This window comes from Ornithorhynchus anatinus, chromosome 21, assembly GCF_004115215.2.
Source record: "Ornithorhynchus anatinus isolate Pmale09 chromosome 21, mOrnAna1.pri.v4, whole genome shotgun sequence".
NCBI classification, from domain to species: domain Eukaryota; kingdom Metazoa; phylum Chordata; class Mammalia; order Monotremata; family Ornithorhynchidae; genus Ornithorhynchus; species Ornithorhynchus anatinus.
In genome coordinates, this window is record NC_041748.1 from 11,673,691 (window position 1) to 11,693,570 (window position 19,880).

Consider the following 19,880-nt stretch of genomic DNA (forward strand, 5'->3'; position numbering starts at 1 on the left):
TTGGGTGAGAATAACACAATTGAACTCTCCTGTTGTATTAAATTCTGCAAAGTATTCATTCATTCAATAGTATTTATTGAGGGCTCACTATGTGCGGAGCACTGTACTAAGCGCTTGGAATGTACAAATCGGCAACGGGTAGAGACAGTCCCTTCCCTTTGACGGGCTTACGGTCTAATCGGGGGAGACGGGCGGATAAGAACAATGGCAATAAATAGAGTCAAGGGGAAGAACATCTCATTAAAACAAGGGCAACTAAATAGAATCAGAGTGATGTACATCGCATTAAACAAAATAAATAGACAAATAAAAAAATGAAATAAACAAAATAAATAAAAGTACTTAGTCCATGCTCTGCCCCTGCTCAGTAAATACTCCGAGTGACGGCTTGAAAGCCAGTGGTTAAGGAGTTTCTGTTTAGTGCAAAGACAGGCAGCCCCTGGAGCTTTTAGAGGAATGGGGAGATGTGCCCGGAATGGTTTTACAGAAAAATAGTCTGAGCAGCAGCGTGAAATAATGGACTGAAGCACGGAGACATGGGATGCAGGGAGGTCAGCAAGGAGGCTAATGCATTAGTTAAGGTTCTGATAAGTTTTTCGCGTCAGCGAGGTAGCAGATTGTTTGGAGAGGAAGGGGTGAACTGCAGAGGTGTCGTGAATGTGGAGCCCTTAAAAATTTATTATTATTATTATTATTATTATTATTATTATTATAACCGACAGGAATAGGTGGCTGACTGAATACGTGGGTTGGTGAGTCAAGGATAATAGCAAGATTACAGGTTTTTGAGAGAGCGAGGACGGTAAGGTTGCCCGCAGTTACGGCAGTATCGGGTGCAGGAAAGGGTTTGGCTTTTAAGATGAGGAATTCCGTTTGGGAGTTAGGCTAGAGATTTTAGCAGGGCATCAAGTAGAAATGCCCTGAAGACAGAAGGAAATGGGAGCCTGCAGAGGAGAGAGTTTAGGGCTGGGAATTTTAGTAATAATAATAATGTTGGTATTTAAGCGCTTACTATGTGCAGAGCACTGTTCTAAGTGCTGGGGTAGATACAGGGTAATCAGGTTGTCCCACGTGAGGCTCACAGTCTTAATCCCCATTTTACAGATGAGGTAACGGAAGCACAGAGAAGTGAAGTGATTTGCCCACAGTCGCACGGCCGCCAAGTGGCAGAGCCGGGATTCGAACCCATGACCTCTGACTCCCCAGCCCGGGCTCATTCCACTGAGCCACGCTGCTGCTCTACTAAGCGTTGGGGTGGATCCAAGCCAATGGGGTTGGACGCAGTGAATGTCCCACGTCGGGCTCCTATTCTTAATCCCCATTTTCCCGATGGGGTAACCGAGGCACAGAGAAGCGAAGTGACACGCTCAAGGTCACTCAACAGACGGGTGGCAGAGCCGGGATTAGAACCCACGACCTTCTGCCTCCCAGGCCCGTGCTCTCTCCACTACGCCGTGACTGCACTGTGAGGATGTCTCCCTTACCCCTTGAGCCCCCTCATTATTCTCGCCCAGCACTGGGGCTTCTCCGTCATGCGCTAGACATGGCGTCTGCCTCGAGACTAGAATCCAAGACCACGAATCCAGCCAGAATGCGTCATTTTACGTGAACGTGAAGCGTGAGAGAAATCTTCAGCGTCGCTCTAACAGTTCCCACTGCGAGGAGCCATTTCAGCGATCCTCTCTAAACATAATACAGATGCGATACAGAAAATAAAGTCCACCCATATTTTACTCAATCATGTTACGGTAACGCGATGGAAGCTTTTTGGCAGTTGCTTCTGTTTCTCCAAGTCGCAAGGAGAGGAGGAAAACAATAAGTATTGCGATTGGAATGTTAAAGTTTTTACCGAGACAGAACCTGACTGGAGCAGTGTGATGGAATGATTTTGTTTGATAGAAAGAAGAAAACGTTTAGCGGTAAATCCTGTAAATCAGATATCAGAGTGACTGAATAACTAGTGTGTGATGGAACGTTTCTGAGGCATTTTGGGTTCTTAAAAGGCCATGTTGTGAAAAATTTGTTTTGAAGAGAAGACACAGAAAGCATATGCCACTGTTACTCAGAATCCAATAAAAGATAGCTTTCCAAATTACTGCCATATGTGTGTGGGAGTTGCTTTGCTCAGTGAAGTTATTTTAGTTACCAGAGTAATTTGTTTCATATTTTCAGGGCCTCCCTATTGAAAAGTCCCTTTTGATTCAGTATTACTTGGACTGCGGTGTGATGAATAGCAAAATAGTATATAATAAAAATCTGAACAGCTAATTGAAATGACAGATTCTTTGGAAAATCGGCCCGGTGAAGTAATGACATTTGCAGGAATACAGTATGAGTTCAGTAGCTGGGAGGAAACTGCAATAAAAACTCTTAAGTACCGAAGGCCCGTCTTTAAACAATATAATAAAAAGACTGGGAAAACCCAAGTAATCTGATTGGATGGTAAACATTCCTGCAGTGAACTCATACATAGTAATTCAGTAGTTAGAATTCACTATATACGCTCTTTCCGATGTATCCGTCTTCTACGTTGGGGCTCTTAGAAAGCAACCTCAAAACCCTCTCCATTTTTCACTGGGTTTAGTCTGTTTGGAGGATGTTAGATGAATGAAAATCGCTGCAGACGAGAAAGCTCAGTGGGACTCGGCGGCCCATAGAAGCAGCCAGAGCAGAGAGGATATTTGCTTTCGTGCCTTTAGAAGTAGTGGTCCGGGCTGTTCGGATCCCCGTTCGCGTGTCCGGGTTTAGCTTCCATACTTGGAGACGACAATCACGACTTTAGCTCAATGCTCCGGCTGTCAGGCCAGGCCCCGACAGGACCCAAGCGTCTGGCCAGACCCGGCACCCCAAACTCTTGAGGACGAAAGCCAAGGGAGCCTGAAATAAAGATGATTTTTCCGAGCCTGTCTCAGGCCCGCCCCGCGTCCCCTTGGGAGCCCTGGGGAGTTTGCGAGAGGATCCGTGGGGCTGTTTCCACTAAGCCACAGGAGTCAGAGAAATTACAGAGAATTTCTCAAAGAAAAGTGTCCCAAACAATGCGTGGTGTTTAGCGAGCACCTACTGTGTGCAGAGCACTGTGCCGTGTGCTTGGGAGAATCCACCAGCACAACTGGACGTAGACTCGAATCCTGCCCGCAAGGAACTTACAACCCGAGGGCAGACGGACGGTAAAATGGATTACAACCGGAGAAAGTAATTGGGAAGCAGCATGGTGTAGTGGATAGAGCACGGGCCTGGGAGTCGGAAGGTAATGGGTTCTAATTCCGGCTCTGCCACTGCTCTGCTGTGCGACCTGGGCAAGTCACTCGGCTTCTCTGTGGCTCAGTTGTCTTTGTCGTCTTATACTGTCGAGCCATGTCACCCATAGCCACATCTCTCCCGGAGCGTCCCACTTCCATCTGCAGTCGTTCTGGTAGCGGATCCATAGGGTTTTCTTGGTAAAAATATGGAAGTGGTTTCCCACTGCCTCCTTCCGCGCAGTAAACAAGTCTCTGCCCTCGACTCTCTCCCGTGCCGCTGCTGCCCGGCACGGGTGAGTTTGGACTTGGAGGAGACGGCCTTCCACTCGCTAGCCACTGGCCGAGCTAGGAATGGAACGGGTAGGCCTCTGCTCGACTCTCCCTCCCGTAGCCGGGACTGGTAGAGGACTGGAAACTCCCCGGGTGCGACCTTGAGATGGGGCGGCTCAGTGACCTCATCTGTAAAATGGGAATTGAGACTGTGAGCCCCACCTGGCACCGGGACTGTGTCCAACCCATTTGCTTGTATCCACCCAGCGCTTAATATGGCTCATATTAAAGTGCTTAACAAAGACCGTGATGATAATAATAATAAATAATAGAATGTGAAGGGGTGAGTTTCAGAGTGTTTAGGGGGTAAGGATCCAAATGCCCAGGCAGTGCAGAAAGGATGGTTGAACCGCATGGGGAAAAGAGAGGTGAGTTAAGGAAGAGTTCTTGGAGGAAGTCTGATTTGAAGAGGGCTCTGAAGAGGAGGAGAGTGGGGATCTGTCTCTAGGCAGCCGTTGCTGCAGTTCCATTCTCCACGGAGCGATGGAGTTCCTTGAAATTTGATTTTGGGATCTCAAATGGCAGAGCCGGGATTCGAACCCATGACCTCTGACTCCCAAGCCCGGGCTCTTTCCACTGAGCCACGGGCAATCGATCAATGGTATTTATTGAACGGTTGAGCACTGTATTAAGCGCTCGGGAGTACACAATGCAACAGAATTGGCACATCTACGCTGATGGTTGGTCTTTGCTGAATTTAATAATAATAATAATAATAAGAAGAAGAAGAAGAAGAAGAAGAATTAATGGTATGGTATTTATTAAGCCCTTACTATGTGCCAGGATCTCTACTAAGCGCAACGGTGGGTACATGCAAATCGGATGGACACGGTCCCTGTTCCGCGTGGGGCTCCCAGTCTTGGTCCCCATTTCACAGGTGAGGTAACTGAGGCCCAGAGAAGTGAAGTGATTTGCCCGAGGTCACACAGCAGAGTGGTGGAGGCTGGATTAGAACCCATGATCTTCTGGCTCCCAGGCCTCTGCTTTATCCATCAGGCCAAGCTGCTTCTCTTTTCCCATACCATAATAATAATTATTATTATTCTAATCCATTACTTAAGCTCTCACTTATCTAAATAGATTTTAATAATATTAATGTTGGTATTTGTTAAGCACTTACTATGTGCAGAGCACTGTTCTAAGTGCTGGGGTAGATGCAGGGTAATCAGGTTGTCCCACATGGGGCTCACAGTCTTTATCCCCTTTAACTGAGGCAAAGAGAAGTGACTCGCCCACAGTCATACAGCTGTCAAGTGGCAGGGCCGGGATTCGAACCCATGACCTCTGACTCCCAAGCCTGGGCTCTTTCCACCGAGCCACGCCGCTTCTCTCTGATTTTGCCGAGAACTACCTCCATCAACCACGTAACGGGGTTCTCGTAAGAGGACCCCCCAAGGAGGGAAAGAGCCCCCTCGTTCCTTCATTCAGTTGTGTTTATCAAAACACTTGAGTACTGTTTGTCGAGCACTTTAGCACCGTGCAAAGCACTGGGGAGAGTACAATATGACAGTGAGCGGCCGCATTCCCTGCCCACAGTGAACGTACATAGAGGGGAGGAAACAGACTTAATGTAAATATATACATTCCACTCATTATCCCGGTATAATTACCCCTTCATGAAGGAGATGACACATTAAGAGATCCACGACGATGCCTTTTACTGATTTGCCTTTATGTCGGTGTCTGGACCGGTGGTCTCTGGCCCGCAGAGCAAAGACTTGCCCCCGATTCTTCTCTTACCCCTTCCCCCCCCCGACGTCGTCCGGTTCTGCCCCGAAGATGGGCTTCCTCGTTCGACTTCACCCTGGGTGGTCTGGTGTCTCCGTGGAAAGAGCCCGGGTTTGGGAGTCAGAGGTCATGAGTTCGAATCCCAGCTCTGCCACTTGTCAGCTGTGTGACTGTGGGCAAGTCACTTCACTTCTCTGTGCGTCAGTTCCCTCATCTGGAAAATGGGGATTAACGGTGAGCCCCACGTGGGACAACCTGATGACCCTGTATCCACCCCGGCGCTTAGAACGGTGCTCGGCACATACTAAGCGCTTAACAAATACCAACGTTATTATTTCTAAGGCGCACCCTCATATTTCAGGGTGTCGCCAAGTCGGAGTCTGCTCGGCCTTCGGCACAAGGTCACGGTCAAGTCAGCCAGTCCCTGGCCGTGTTTGGGAAGGACTTCTGTCGGATCGTCCGGAGAAGTCGGGGAGGTTTCCCTGCCCCCTTCAATCAATCGATCAATCAGTCAGTTGTATTTATGAAGTGCTTACTTTGTACAGAACACTCTCCTAAGTGCGTGGGAGAATACGATACAATCCAGTTGGTTGCCTCAGTGAGTTCACGGCGTCGATGTTATCATCAATGGTCTTCCGGGTGATGATGGGATGATGGGGGCCTAGTGGATAGAGCACGGGCTTGGGAGTCATAAGGTCATGGGTTCTAATCCCAGCCCCGCCACGTCTCTGCTGTGTGACCATCTCTCTTCTCCGTGCCTTGGTTACCTCATCTGTAAAATGGGGATTGAGACTGTGAGCCCCCAGTCGGACAGGGACCACCCGATTTGCTTGTATCCACCCGACGCTTAGTACAGTGCCTGGCCCCAGGTAAGCACTTAACAAATACCATCGTTATTAATTTTTATAATTATTTCTACGTGATTCGCATGCCTCCCTTACCTCAGTGTCAGCCACCTTAATGCCCCCCACTTTTTATTTGATTTCCTAATGATAAGCAACAAGATCCACATTCCTTCTTCCTCCTATTTATAAATTTTAGTGTCTGTCTCTCCCCCACTCGATTTTAAGTTGTTTGAGGACAAGGAACTCTGTTGTGCTCTCCCAAGTGATAAGTGCTTGGCACATGGTAGGTGCTCAATGAATACCACTGATTGATTTTTTGACTGTCACTGTCAAATCAAATAATCAGATGTGATTGTGATTGACTGTGATTTTTTGGACGGGGATGGATCTCACGGAAAGGTAATGAGGGGACACTGGTTTGGTTGATGCTTGTGTGTTTTTCCTTTTCTTTTGTAATGGTATTTAGTAAGTGCTTACTATGTGCCAGGCATTGAACTAAATGCTGGGGTAGTCAAAAGATAATCAGGTTGGACACAGTCTCTGTTCCGCATAAGGCTCACAGTCTTAATCCCCATTTTTCAGATGAGGTGACTGAGGCACAGGGAAGTAAATAACAGTAATAATGGTTGGGGTTCTTGTTAAGCACTCGCTGTGTGCCGGGGACTGTATTAAGCACTGGGGTGGATACATTAGTTCCCTCATCTGTAAAATGGGGATTAACTGTGAGCCTCACTTGGGACAACCCGATTACCCTGTATCTACCCCAGCGCTTAGAACAGCGCTCGGCACGTAGTAAGCGCTTAACAAATACCAACATTATTATTATTATTACAAGCAAATCAGGTTGGACACCGTTCCTGTCCTACATGGGGCTCACGTTCTCAACCCCCATTTTACAGATGAGGTAACTGAGCCTCAGAGAAGTTAAATGACTTGTCCAAGGTCACACGGTAGACAAGTGGTAGAGCTGGGATTAGAACCCAGGTCCTTCTGAGTCCCCGGCCCGTGCTGCGTCCACTCGGCCACACTGTCGCTTTTGCTCCATCAATCCAGGGCCAGTGTGAAGCCGTGACATTTCTTTTTCGATCTTTCTAAACAGAACTGTTCTTAAATTCCTGGATTGAGAATTTCACGTCATAATTTCTGGTGGAAAATAGATTCTGATAAATTCACTCTCTTGCAAGGACCTTGCCAGCGTTGATCGGGTTGAAGATCCTCAGTTAAAGCACAATTTTGAAGTAGGAACCATTCGCAGTTTTGGGGGTTTTCTTCATGGTATTTAAGTGCTTACTGTGTGCCGGGCACTGTTCTGAGTGCTGAGAGTTGACTCTGAGATGTGATTTTCCTTCTTCGTTGCAGAGGCCTCAAAGGGGTGATAGTGACTCTGAGTGATAATGGCCACCTGCAGTGCTCCTACCTTGGTACCGACCCCTCTCTGTTCCAAGCTCCGAAAGTGGGGTCGAGAGAGATAAACTATGAAGAGCTCGACGTGGAATGGAAAGCGCTGCAGAAAACCATCAAGGAAGTTTCCAAAACCCAAGGTACCCTGTTTGCTCTCTTATTATTTTTAGAATGTAGTTTCTGACCCCTCTCCTCTAGACTGTGAGCTCGTTGTGGGCAAGGAATGCGTCTCTTTATGTTGTGATGTTCTCTCCCAGGCGTTTAGTGCGGTGGTTCGCACACAGTACGCGCTCCGTAAATACGATTGAATGAATGAGTGAATGAATGCGTGCTTCCGGTGCTCTCGTGTATGACTTGTAAGTCTCCCATATCTTGGTTAAAACTTTTGTCAGATACTAAATAGCACCAGGGAAAGCTGTATTATTCCCTATTTAAGTGGCATAGTGAGACCTCAGAGAAATATATGTACAATTTCCCAGTTGATTTCTTGGGAATAGGTTGGAGGAAAAGTGCCCCGTTTTCTTTTTCATTTAAAACCTGGAGGCAGAAGATGCCAGGGGAGACGGTAGTGTTCAGATTTACAAAGGATCTCTTTTATTTTGGTGTCTTGGAATTATTTCTCGTTCGCTCCTTTTACAAGGCAGAGCCTTGAAGTAAAATAAATGAGCTACCGTGTGGAACTAAAATCGAAATTAGTTTTAGCTCTGACATTTTTGTGCCCAGCTAATTAGTTGGTCAAATGGAGTATATGTAATCAGTGATGCGCTGACTGCTAATAACTCACTTATTGGTGGTATTTTCAGTTCCTGAGTTTTCAGATAACTCCAAATGATCCCGTTGGTCGATTCGCGGGGGCCTAGTTTGATTGTGAATTGTTTCCAAAAAAGCACGACTTGAGTTAGACATGTGAAAAGCATTACTTAAATATAGTTAAAAATGCATTTGAGAATCTATGAATGATTTTCACATAAAATAAATATTAAAACAAGTAGGAATAATAAAAGAAATCCAGTGTCTGAAGCCAAGAAAAATAACAAATAAAGCCAGACTTTCTCCTTGGTCCATTCACGGCTCTGGATTCCTACACATTTGCTTCTGCACCTAAGAGCGATTCCGTCGCTCCGAGTATGTGAGAATTCAGGGAAAATATTGATTTTTAAATTTTTTTTAGAAGCTTGAACAGTGCAGTCTTTAGTTGGTCAAAGTCAGGTTCTTTTCTGAAGCTTTGAAAAGAACCCAGAGAAACGAGTCATTCGAGCCGTGCCAAGTTCCAGAAAGTGAATTGTATCTGAAGACTGTGCTTCAGTTTGCGTCAGCTGCCCGGCGCCAAATAGAAGTAATAAGAATTGGATTTGTTGGATTGCCACGGGCAGGATTTTTCTAAGGGGACCGGCACCTGTCGGTTGCGTGGGAACGACTCTCTTCTTAATGTGGAGAGTGGGATCGGGGGCGGATTTCTCTCATCGTATTTCTAGAAGCCATTACGTATCGCTTTAAATGCTACTCCATAATCCGAACGTGATTTCATCTCAGAGGTTAGAATTAGCTCGTCTGAACGTCCGCTCTTGATGATTTCCATGTTCAAATCACTTCTGATACCTGACTTCCTCTACAAGCCAAGCGTTAATGAGATTTTTCGATTTATCTTTGGTGTCTCAGCCAGTCCCAGCTCTGTAGAGCCACAGGCTTGATGATATCAGTGATCCTGCTGAGTTCGAAAGGTGCCGCATCCTTAGGTTTATCTCCTGCATCGTTCTTGTCATCCTTTCACTCTTCATCTGGGCAACTGTTGGACCAAAGCTTGGTTTGGAGTCTGTTATAGACGCAAATGCAGAACTAAAGTTAACCTCTGAGGACTTCTTTTCCCCCACCGCAGCTGGCTAAACTTCTCAAAGGGGAGAACAGCATTAATTTCTCTTTTTTACATGGAGGTTGATGGAAGAAGTCTTGTTTTATCTGAAGTAATTTCAAGTCCTTCGCTTGGCAGAACCGTGGTACGATGTCACCCTAATAAAAATTTAAGCAATACTTCTCCCTCTTATTTAGACTGTGAGCCCCAAGTGGGGCAGGGACCGTGTCTGAACTGATTAACCGTATCTGACCCAATCAAATAGTATCTGCTCCAGTGTACTGTGCTTGGCACACAGTGAGGGGGTTAAGAAATACTGTAGTTTTTATCATTATTATTTTCTAAAGAAATCAATCCGTGGTATAGAGTGGAGAACAACACGGCCTGGTGGATTAAGGATAGGCCTGGGAGACTGAGGACCTGAATTCTAATCCCAGCTCTGCCACTTGCCTGCTGTGACCTTGGGCAAGTCGTTTACCTTTTATGTACCTCAGTTTCCTCAACGACAGAACGGAGAATTCAATACCCATTCTCCCTCCTACTCCCTCCCTGACCTATGGGGCAGGGACTGTATCCAGCTTGAACTCGAATCCATCCCAATGCTTAGAACATTGTAGAATCCATAGTAAGACCTTAGTAAATACCATAAATAAAATAATTGAGCACTTACTGTGTGTAGAGCACTTGTCTGAGGGCTTGGGAGAGGACAGTACACTAAAGTTGCTAGCCAAGATACTTGCCCACACGGAGATTGCAATCTTCAGGAATGCCCTCTCTTTCTAGGAAGATGTTCAAATTAGAATATGTTTTAGCTGGCCTGGCACATTCTCAACGGAGAATTTACTAGTAAATCTACGACTCTCATAAGTTTTCTTCACTCTCATACAGAGGGTGACCTAAAGAGTAAACACTTTGAGATCACGGGCTTCGAGGAAGTATTTCAAACCATCTCTTTTAACAAAGCCTGCAGCTAAATGTCCAAGCCCATTTTGCAGGACGCATGTCGAACACGTGGTAAATATTAAGTGTGGTAATGGGAGGCTTTAAAGCCGAATTTGGATGTATATGGGAAATGCAAGTTGCAGATGTGGAATTATACGATGACCTGGGGTTTGGGAGCCCGTTAGCCCGGTCCCCATCAGTTTGAAGGTAGCCTGGCTTTTTCTGAAGCAGCACCCTTGAAATCTAGCTGGAGGGGTAAAAGAGCGTGGTGGCATTTGCAGAGCGGCCTGTGGAAAGAGCACGGGCCCGGAAGTCAGAGGACGTGAGTTCTAAACCCGCTTCTGCCGCATGTCTGCCGGGTGACCTTTGGCAAGTCATTTCACTTCTCTGGGCCTAAGGTGCCTCATCTGTAAAATGGAGATTAAGACGGTGAGCCCCATGTGGGACAGGGACTGTATCCACCTTGCATCTACCCCAGCGCTTAGAACGGTGCTGGGCACATAGTAAGCGCTTAACAAATACCACAGTCATTATTATTATTATCACAGTGGCCTGCTTGGCCTGGAATTTCAATTCTGTTCCTGGGCCTTCTGCTCGATGGGGTTTGAAACTGGGCCTCCCAATCAAGGCGCTCAACTCCCTGGACATGTGATGAGGAACTGAAATCCCTATCAAATAGGTCCCACACTGGCATCTGCTATCTACTTTCAAGGGACTAGAGTCAGTGTTTTTCCTTATTGGACTAGTATTTATTTGACAAACCCACAAGTGACCTGATGGCACTTGGGACACTAAAGAGAATCCAATCTAGACTAAAAGTGGGAAACAGTGTGGAAAGAGGCCGGGCCTGGAAGTCAGAAGACCTGGGCTCTAATCCCGGCTCTGCCACTTGTCTGCTGTGTGACCTGGGGAGAGTCATTTCACTTTTATGTGCCTCAGTTTCCTCATCCGTAAAATGGGGATTAAATCCTACTTCCTCCTACTTAGACTGTGAGCCCCAAGTGGGACAGGGACTGTGTCCAACCTGATTATCTGGAATCTATAATACAGTAGTAGGAAAATAGTAAGCATATAACAAGGAATAATAATAATAATTATGGTATTTAAGCACTTACTATGTGCCAAGCACTTTTCTAAGTTCTGGGATATATACGAGGTAAGCAGGTTGTCCCTCGTGGGGCTCACACGCTTAATCCCCATTTTACAGGTGAGGTAACTGAGGCACAGAGGAGTTAAGGGACTTGGCCAAAGTCACACAGCAGACAAGTGGCGGAGGTGGGATTAGAACCCACGACCTCCGACTCCCAAGCTAGGGCTCTTTCCACTAAGCCAGGCTGCTTCATACCATAGTATCATAGTCATTATTACCAAGTACCACAGTAATTATTAGTATCGTTAATAAGGCAGGGTTAGAACAGGCTTATTTCTAGAAATTAGAGCTCCCGCTGAATATGCTGTAGATATTTCCTGATCTAGAGTGATATAGTGTATTTCGGCCTCTGTTTAGGACTAAATTCCGTGGCTTTGGGTTTTTTTTTTTTACTACGTAAGTGCTGTGGGGCTGGAAAGGGGGGATGAACATAGGGAGCACTTCAGGTCGACGCAGAAGGGAGTGGGAGAAGAGGAAAGGAGGGCTTAGGAAGGCCTCTTGGAGGAGACGTGCCCTCAATCAGGCTTTGAACAGTGGGAGCGTAATTGTCTGTCGGATTGGAGGAGGGAGGGCGTTCCAGGTGGACGTGGGTGAGGCGAGATAGAAGAGATCAAGGCACAGTGAGAAGGTTAACATTAGAGGAGTGAAGTGTGCGGGCTGGGTCGTAGTAGGAGAGTAGCGAGGTGAGGTCGGAGGGGGCGAGGTGATTGAGTCCTTTAAAGCCGACGCTGAGGAATTTTTGTTTGATGTGGAGTCAGCCAGTGGTTCTTATTGAGCAGTGTACCTCATTAAGCCCTTGGGAGAGTACGGTGCTGTAATTTTCATAGACACAATCCCCGCTCTCAAGGGCATTCCCCCCTTTCTCTAGTCTGTAAGCTCCCTATGGGCAGAGATTGTGTCTGTTTATCATTGTATTGTACTCTCCCAAGCGCTCAGTACAGTACTCTGCCCACAGATATGATTGAATGGTTTTATATTCAAGTGGAGGAGACAGACATTAAATTACCATGAGGGAAAAAGGCAAGGTATAAGAATGTGTACGTAAGTGCTGTGGGCTGGGGTTGGGGTGATTATCAAAGTGTTTAAGGGGTGCAGACTCAAGTGCCTACGTGACTCAGAAGGCAGGGCAAATAGGGTGGTAAAAGAGAAGTTAGTGAGGGAAGGCGTCTTGGAAGAGATGGGATTTTAGCAGGGCAAGAAGCTGTGTGGTTGAGTGGTTAGAGCACGGGCCTGGTTGTCAGAAGGACCCGGTTCTAATCCCAGCCCCGCCACGTGTCTGTTGCGTGACCTTGGCCAAGTCACTTCACTTCTCTGGGCCTCAGTCACCTCATCTCTAAAATGGGGATCGAGACCGTGAGCCCCACGTGGGACAGGGACAGGGTCCAACCTGAATAATTTGTATCTACCCCAGTGCTTAGAACAGTACCTGGCACATGGTAAGCGCTTAACAAGTACCCTGGTCGTTATTTAAAGAAGGGGAGAGCGGTGGTCGTTCGGACGTGGAGGGGGAGGAATCCCAGGCCGGGGGGAGTCTGTGAGCAAGGGGTCGGCGGTGAGAGAGATGCGATCGAGGCACAGCTGGTAGGCTGGAATTGGAGGAGCAAAGTGTGTGGGCTGGATTGTAAGTAGGAGATTAGCGAGGTGAGGTGAGAGAGATGATTGAGTCAGTGTTTCTGGGCAATTTACCAGACTGTGGGTAGTGCAAAATGACACCGTGAAGGTGGAGTCAATAGAAATGATGCAAATCCACCGGCAAATGAAAAAATACTTCAACACCTTGATATTACCCGTAATCATATCAAAAGGCAGGTCTAAAGACATCGCCAATATAGCGTGAGTTGGGAATTACCCAACCAGGGCTGAGACGTTTGGGGGCCGGGCTGGCTGCCATGAAATCGGGACCTCTTTTGCCCGTAACTGAAGGAGCTATGGGGCTTCAGACGCACCGCCGTAGCTTGAGAAAGTTGCCGATGGCTCCGGCCTCTTAACGTCGATCTCCCGGACATCGTTCCCACGGTGGAATTTAAGGCCCTGGGTAGTCTGGAGAACTCACTGGCCGAGATGTAAAGTAGCACTCTTAACTCCAACCTTCGAAGAAACCACCACCTCAGGAAAAATCAGACCCGGGGCCTGACGGCATTTCCACGGAAATCCATGAGCCGGAATTGGACTTAAAGTCTTTATTTCTGCATAAGCTTTGTTTCTACAGATGGAACTCCGAGGAAATTCGCAGGACTGCCGGATTCATCACGGGCAGGGAACGTGTCTGCTATTTCTGTTTCATTTTACTCTCCCAAGCACTTAGTTCAGTGGCCTGAACGTAGTAATCACTCAGTAAGTGCCATTTATTGATTGATTCTACAGTCGTTGCATTGTCGAGAAGAAAAAGAAGAGTTTTAGCTGCAGAGATGATAATAACCACTATACCTGTTAGGCACCGTCCTATATGCCTGGGGGAGATACAGGTTAGACTGCACACAGGCCCTGTCCCATATGGGAAATCACAGTCTAAGTAGGAAGGAGATCAGGTATTTAATCCCCATTTTACAGGTGAGGTAACTGAGGCGTGGAGAAGTTAAGTGAACTGCCCAAACAGGCAGTTTGCAGAGTCGGGATTAGAACGCAGGTCCTCCGACTCCCAGGCCCGGTTTCCTTCCAGCGCAGGATCAGAGAATTTCCATACCTGGCAAGATCCTTACCCAGGACTTTCTGTTCAGCAGATACGAGATTTGCAAAAATTGCAAATAAAGCTGGGTTTTGCAAGTGGTGAATGTGTCGGCATAGCAGGGGACGTCGTTTACATAAGCAGGGTGTGGAATGGAGTATTGGTCACACGGTGCTTTTTTTTAGCACACCGAAATAAGACCTCATCGTCCATGTTTCATCAAAACTCACAAACACACTCTTACTTGATGGTATGGGCCTGAAAGGATTAATATCTAAAGGAAGGTGGGAGTCCTTTATGTCACTTTGTCCTGACTTCAAACGGTAAACTCCCTGGGGTCAAAGATGTCCCTAAATGACAATCTCTCCTTCTGGGGTTCAGCATGAGAAGGCATTCTGCCTTGGACAACCATTCTAGGGGGTCGGGGTGAAGGGAACTTGAAGTAGAGTTGAGTAACGACTTTCAGAGAACACGGAAAAGCAAACATCGTTCAGGCCGTGCTCTACGGCACTGAACAGTGCAATATTAGACTTTTCGAAAGTCTTGTTCTCTTCGGAATTGTCCACGAGATTTTTTTTGATTAAATGGTAGATAATTTAATTTGATTAATGGTAGATCAACCGTGATCTTTTTCTTAAAAAAAAACCCCTCTACCATGTGTCCCCACTCCTCAAGACCATCCAGTGGTTGCCCATCCACCTCTGCGTCGAACAGAAACTCCTCACCATCGACTTTAAGGCAGTTGGTGAGCTCTCCTGCCTTCCTTCCTCACCTCACTTCACTGATTTCCTCCTACAACTCAGCCTGCTCGCTTCGCTCCTCTAATGCTCTGCACATAGTGAGCGCTCAATAAATACTATCGAATGAATGAATTGACGAGCCTACTCGCCGTACCGTCCATCTCACCGCTGACCCCTCGTCCACCTCCTTCCTCTGTCCTGGAATTCCCTCCCCCTTCATATCCAACAGATGACCACTCTCCCCACCTCCGAAGCCTTATAATAATAATGCTGGTATTTGTTAAGTGCTTACTACGTGCAGAGCACCGTTCTAAGCGCTGGGGGAGATCCAAGGGAATCAGGTTGTCCCACGTGGGGCTCACCGTCTTCATCGTTTTACAGATGCGGTCACTGAGGCCCAGAGAAGTGATGTGACTCGCCCACAGTCACACAGCTGACAAGTGGCAGAGCCGGGATTCGAACCCGTGACCGCTGACTCCCAGGCCCGAGCTCTTTCCACTGAGTCAATCGTATCTCTTCCGAGAGACCTTTACTCCAGCATTTCCCCTACTCTCCCTCCCGTCCGGGTTGTCTTCGCATTTGGATCCAGACCCTTTCAGCACTTGATAGTCACCCCACCTGCAGCCCCACACCATCCGTCTGTAATTTCTTTTAATGTCTGTCTCCCCCTCTAGACTGTGGATTGGGGGAAGCAGCGTGGCTCAGTGGAAAGAGCCTGGGCTTCGGAGTCAGAGGTCATGGGTTCGACTCGCGGCACTGCCACTTGTCAGCTGTGTGACTGTGGGCGAGTCACTTCACTTCTCTGGGCCTCAGTTACCTCATCTGTAAAATGGGGATTAACCGTGAGCCTCACGTGGGACGACCTGATTACCCTGTATCTCCCTCAGCGCTTAGAACAGTGCTCTGCACATAGTAAGCGCTTAACAAATACCAACATTATTCTTATTATTAACTCGTCGTGGGTCGGGAAAATGTCTACCAATTCTGTTGTTTTCTACTCTCCTGAGCAATCACTACAGTGCTCTGCATACAGACAGCTCTCAATGTAAGATCACTGTGTCTATTATGTTGTGCTCTCCCGAGGCTTATTCCAGTGCTCTGCACACAGTAATAATAATAAATAATGATGGCATCTGTTAAGAGCGTACTATGTGCCGAGCACTGTTCTGAGCGCTGGGGTAGATGTAGGGTCATCAGGTTGTCCCACGTGGTGCTCACAGTCTTCATCCCCATTTCAGAGCTGAGGTAACTGAGGCACGGAGAAGTCAAGCGACTTGCCCAGAGTCACACAGCCGATCAGTGGCAGAGCCGGGATTTGAACCCACGACGGCTGACTCCAAGCCCGTGCTCTTTCCACTGTGCCATGCTGTAGCACGCAATAACTACGACTGACGGACTGAATATAAATGCCACTGATGGACTAGTACTGTCACGAGCGTTCAGTACGGGGTTTGCATTCAGTAAGTTTGGCTCAAGGGAAAGAGCCCGGACTTGGGAGCCGGAGGTCATGGGTTCAAATCCTGCCTCTGCCACTTGTCAGCTGTGTGAACGTGGGCAAGTCACTTCATTTCTCCGTGCCTCAGTTACCTCATCTGTAGAACGGGGATTGAGACTGTGAGCCTCACGCGGGACAATCTGATTACCCTGTATCTATGCCAGCACTTAGAACAGTGTTCTGCCCATAATAAACGCTTAACAAATGCCAACATTATTATTACTATTAAGTGCTCAATACATCCTATTGGTTGACCAGTGGATGATGATGATTATTATGAGGAATCAAAATTTTAGCTACTCCTGTTGTGACCAAAATCTGTCAGGCAGTTTTAAAATAATAATGATAACGATGCTTTTAATGAATGAAAACTGGATTGCTGTTAGAATCCTTGAAGGAAGGCTCTACTGTGTTGATGATATAATTATGTCCCTGGTATTTATACCAATCGTTAGCCCACAGTTGTGAGTTATTGAAAAGATTATCACCGTATTGCAATTTTAAATCAAATCAGACTGCTGGTGATAGCAGTAACTTCTGGCCAGTAGATCCGACTTGGTACTGTAGTAAACGCTTGGGAAAGTGCAGGAGCAGATAATTCCTGCCTACAAGGAGTTTACATTCTAGAGTGAGAGACGGACTTTTAAATAAATTGCCGATAGGAGAAATGGGGAAGAGTGAGGATATCAGAGAAGCAGCGCGGCTCAGTGGAAGAGCCCCGGCTTGGACATCAGAGGTCGCGGGTTCTAATCGCAACTCCGCCACTCGTCTGCTGTGGTCAAGTCTCTTCACTTCTCTGTGCCTCAGTTCCCTCATTTTAATCTGGGGATTGACTGTGGGCCCAATGTGGGACAACCTGATCACCTTGGATCTCCCCCAGCGCTTAGAACGGTGCTTGGCACGTAGTAAGCGCTTAACAAAGACCACCGATATTATTCCTATATGCATATATGTGCTGTGGGGCTGAGGTTGGGGTGACTGTCAAGGGTTTACGGTGTACAGATCCAGGTACCTAGGCAATGCAGAAGGATGAATGAACAGGGGAAGTGAGGCTTAGTCAGGGAAGACCTCCTGGAAATGTGATTTTAGGAGGGCTTTGAAGGTGGGAAGTGCTGTAAATTTAATTGTGCAGTGGAGTTAATTGATGTAGTGTTCCCCTAAGCAGAATTATATCAAAAACATACCCAGAAAAGAGTAAAGCAAAGACACGTGGGGCTGGTAAAAGATTAAATCCATCCAAAGCTAGTTAATCGTCGCGGCAACTGGGATGGTTCCATCTGCAAGAGGAAGCTAGTCATCGATTGCAAGTATCTCTTCAGAAGCTGCTATTCACGGATACCTTTCGCCAAACCAGGATACTTTTCGTCTCAGTAATAGATTGGCTAGAAGCCTGGCCAAGTGGATAAAACACGGGCCTGGGAGCCAGAGGACCTGGGTTCTCTTCCTGGCTCAACCTCTTGCCTGCTGTGTGGCCTTGGGCAAGTCGTTTCACATCTGGGCATGTCACTCCCCTTCTTAAACAACTCCAGTGGTTGCCTATCAACCTCCGCTCCAAACAAAAACTCCTCACTCTAGGCTTCGAGGCTCTCCGTCACCTTGCCCCTTCCTACCTCTCCTCCCTTCTCTCTTTCCACCGCCCACCCCGCACGCTCCGCTCCTCCGCCGCCCACCTCCTCGCCGTCCCCTGGTCTCGCCCGTCCCGCCGTCGACCCCCGGGCCGCGTCCTCCCGCGGTCCCGGGACGCCCTCCCTCCTCACCTCCGCCAAACTGATTCTCTTCCCCTCTTCAAAACCCTACTTAAAACTCACCTCCTCCGAGAGGCGTTCCCAGACTGAGCTCCTCTTCTCCCTCTATTCCCTCTACCACCCCCCTTCACCTCTCCGCAGCTTAACCCTCTTTTCCCCCCATCTCCCTCCGCTCCTCCCCCTCTCCCTTCCCGTCCCCTCAGCACTGTACTCGTCCGCTCAACTGTATATATTTTCGTTACCCTATTTATTTTGTTAATGAAATGTACATCGCCTCGATTCTATTTAGTCGCCATTGTTTTTACGAGATGTTCTTCCCCTCGACTCTATCTATCACCATCGTTCTCATCTGTCCGTCTCCCCCGATCAGACCGTGAGCCCGTCAAACGGCAGGGACCGTCTCTATCTGTTGCCGACTTGTTCATTCCAAGCGCTTAGTACGGTGCTCTGCACATAGTAAGCGCTCAATAAATACTATTGAATGAATGAATGAATCTCTGTGCCTCAGTTTCCTCAACTTCAAAATGGGGATTCAATACCTGTTCTCCCTCCTACTTAGCTTGTGAGCCCCATGTGAGATAGGGACTGTGCTCCACCCAATAAACTTGTATCTACTTGTATCTTAGAACGGTGGTTAGGGACTGTCTCTATCTGTTGCCGACTTGTTCATCCCAAGCGCTTAGTACAGTGCTCTGCACGTAGTAAGCGCTCAATAAATACTATTGAATGAATGGTTGCACGTAGCGCTTAATAGATACCATTAAAAAAATCCATTTAAGAGACTTCCGGATAATAATAGCACTAAAAAACTCTGGCACCTCTTCAAACCAATTCCACTCATTTGGCTGCCTGGCTAATGTAATTCTTGAGGTGGCTGGTACAGTTCAGCTCTAGTCTGGCACCCATCGTGATTCCCCGTACCATTAGAGAAGCAGCGTGGCTCAGTGGAAAGAGCACGGGCTTGGGAGTCCGAGGTCATGAGTTCAAATCCCGGCTCTGCCACTTGTCAGCTGTGTGACGGTGGGCAAGTCACTTAACTTCTCTGGGCCTCACTTACCTCATCTGTAAAATGGGGATTAACTGTGAGCCTCACGTGGGACAACCTGATTACCCTGTTTCTACCCAAGCTCTTAGAACAGTGGTCTGCACATAGTAAGCGCTTAACAAATGCCAACATTATTATTATTATTATTATGTCAAGGAGGCTCAGACCTCCAGGGAAAGGTGTTCATTCATTCAGCATGTTTCTTGAGCGCTTACTGGGTGCAGAGCACTGTACTAAGCGCTGGGGAGAGGACAGTGCAGCCATAAACAGACACATTCCCTGCCTCCATAAATCCAGTTGTGATTTGCTCAACCTCTTTTTTTCTTTCAGGTACTTTGCCCCCAGCTGAGAAAGAAGACGACTTGGCTGTTCTCGCAGTGGTTTCGCCTAGCCCGGATGCCATTTCAGTACGTGGGTTAGACGTGGAATTCTTTGCACTCTCTGTATTGCGGGGAAAGGGAAATCTGTTGACGTGGCCCGCCGAGGTTCCGTAAAGAGGCGCTCGACTTAGGTCAGGTTCAGCTTCCAAGATCTCACTGTGGAGAGACCGGGCCGTAAAAACAGGGTCAACTTATGTAAGGGGTCAGCTGCCGAAGCTGGTCAACCTCTCCGATTCACCGTATTTGGAGTCCGTGTTCGGAACCCAGCATGGGAAATGACCTCAGTGCTTGGGCATCGGAAATGGCTGGGAGAAGCAAAATCAACA

General features: G+C 47.4%; 1 protein-coding gene across 7 annotated transcripts in view; it reads left to right on the plus strand.

Moving 5' to 3' along the window:
* Positions 1 to 19,880, plus strand: part of BBS9 (Bardet-Biedl syndrome 9) — a 483,236-nt gene that overhangs the window by 170,298 nt on the left and 293,058 nt on the right. For all 7 annotated transcript variants that reach the window (XR_005661271.1, XM_039915128.1, XM_039915127.1 and 4 more), the window contains 2 exons: positions 7,502 to 7,683; positions 19,505 to 19,581. Coding sequence is in view for 6 of the 7 variants with exons in the window: in XM_039915128.1 (XP_039771062.1) it covers positions 7,502 to 7,683; positions 19,505 to 19,581 (259 nt within the window). In the remaining variant the exon portion in view is untranslated. The remainder of the gene's footprint in view (positions 1 to 7,501; positions 7,684 to 19,504; positions 19,582 to 19,880) is intronic.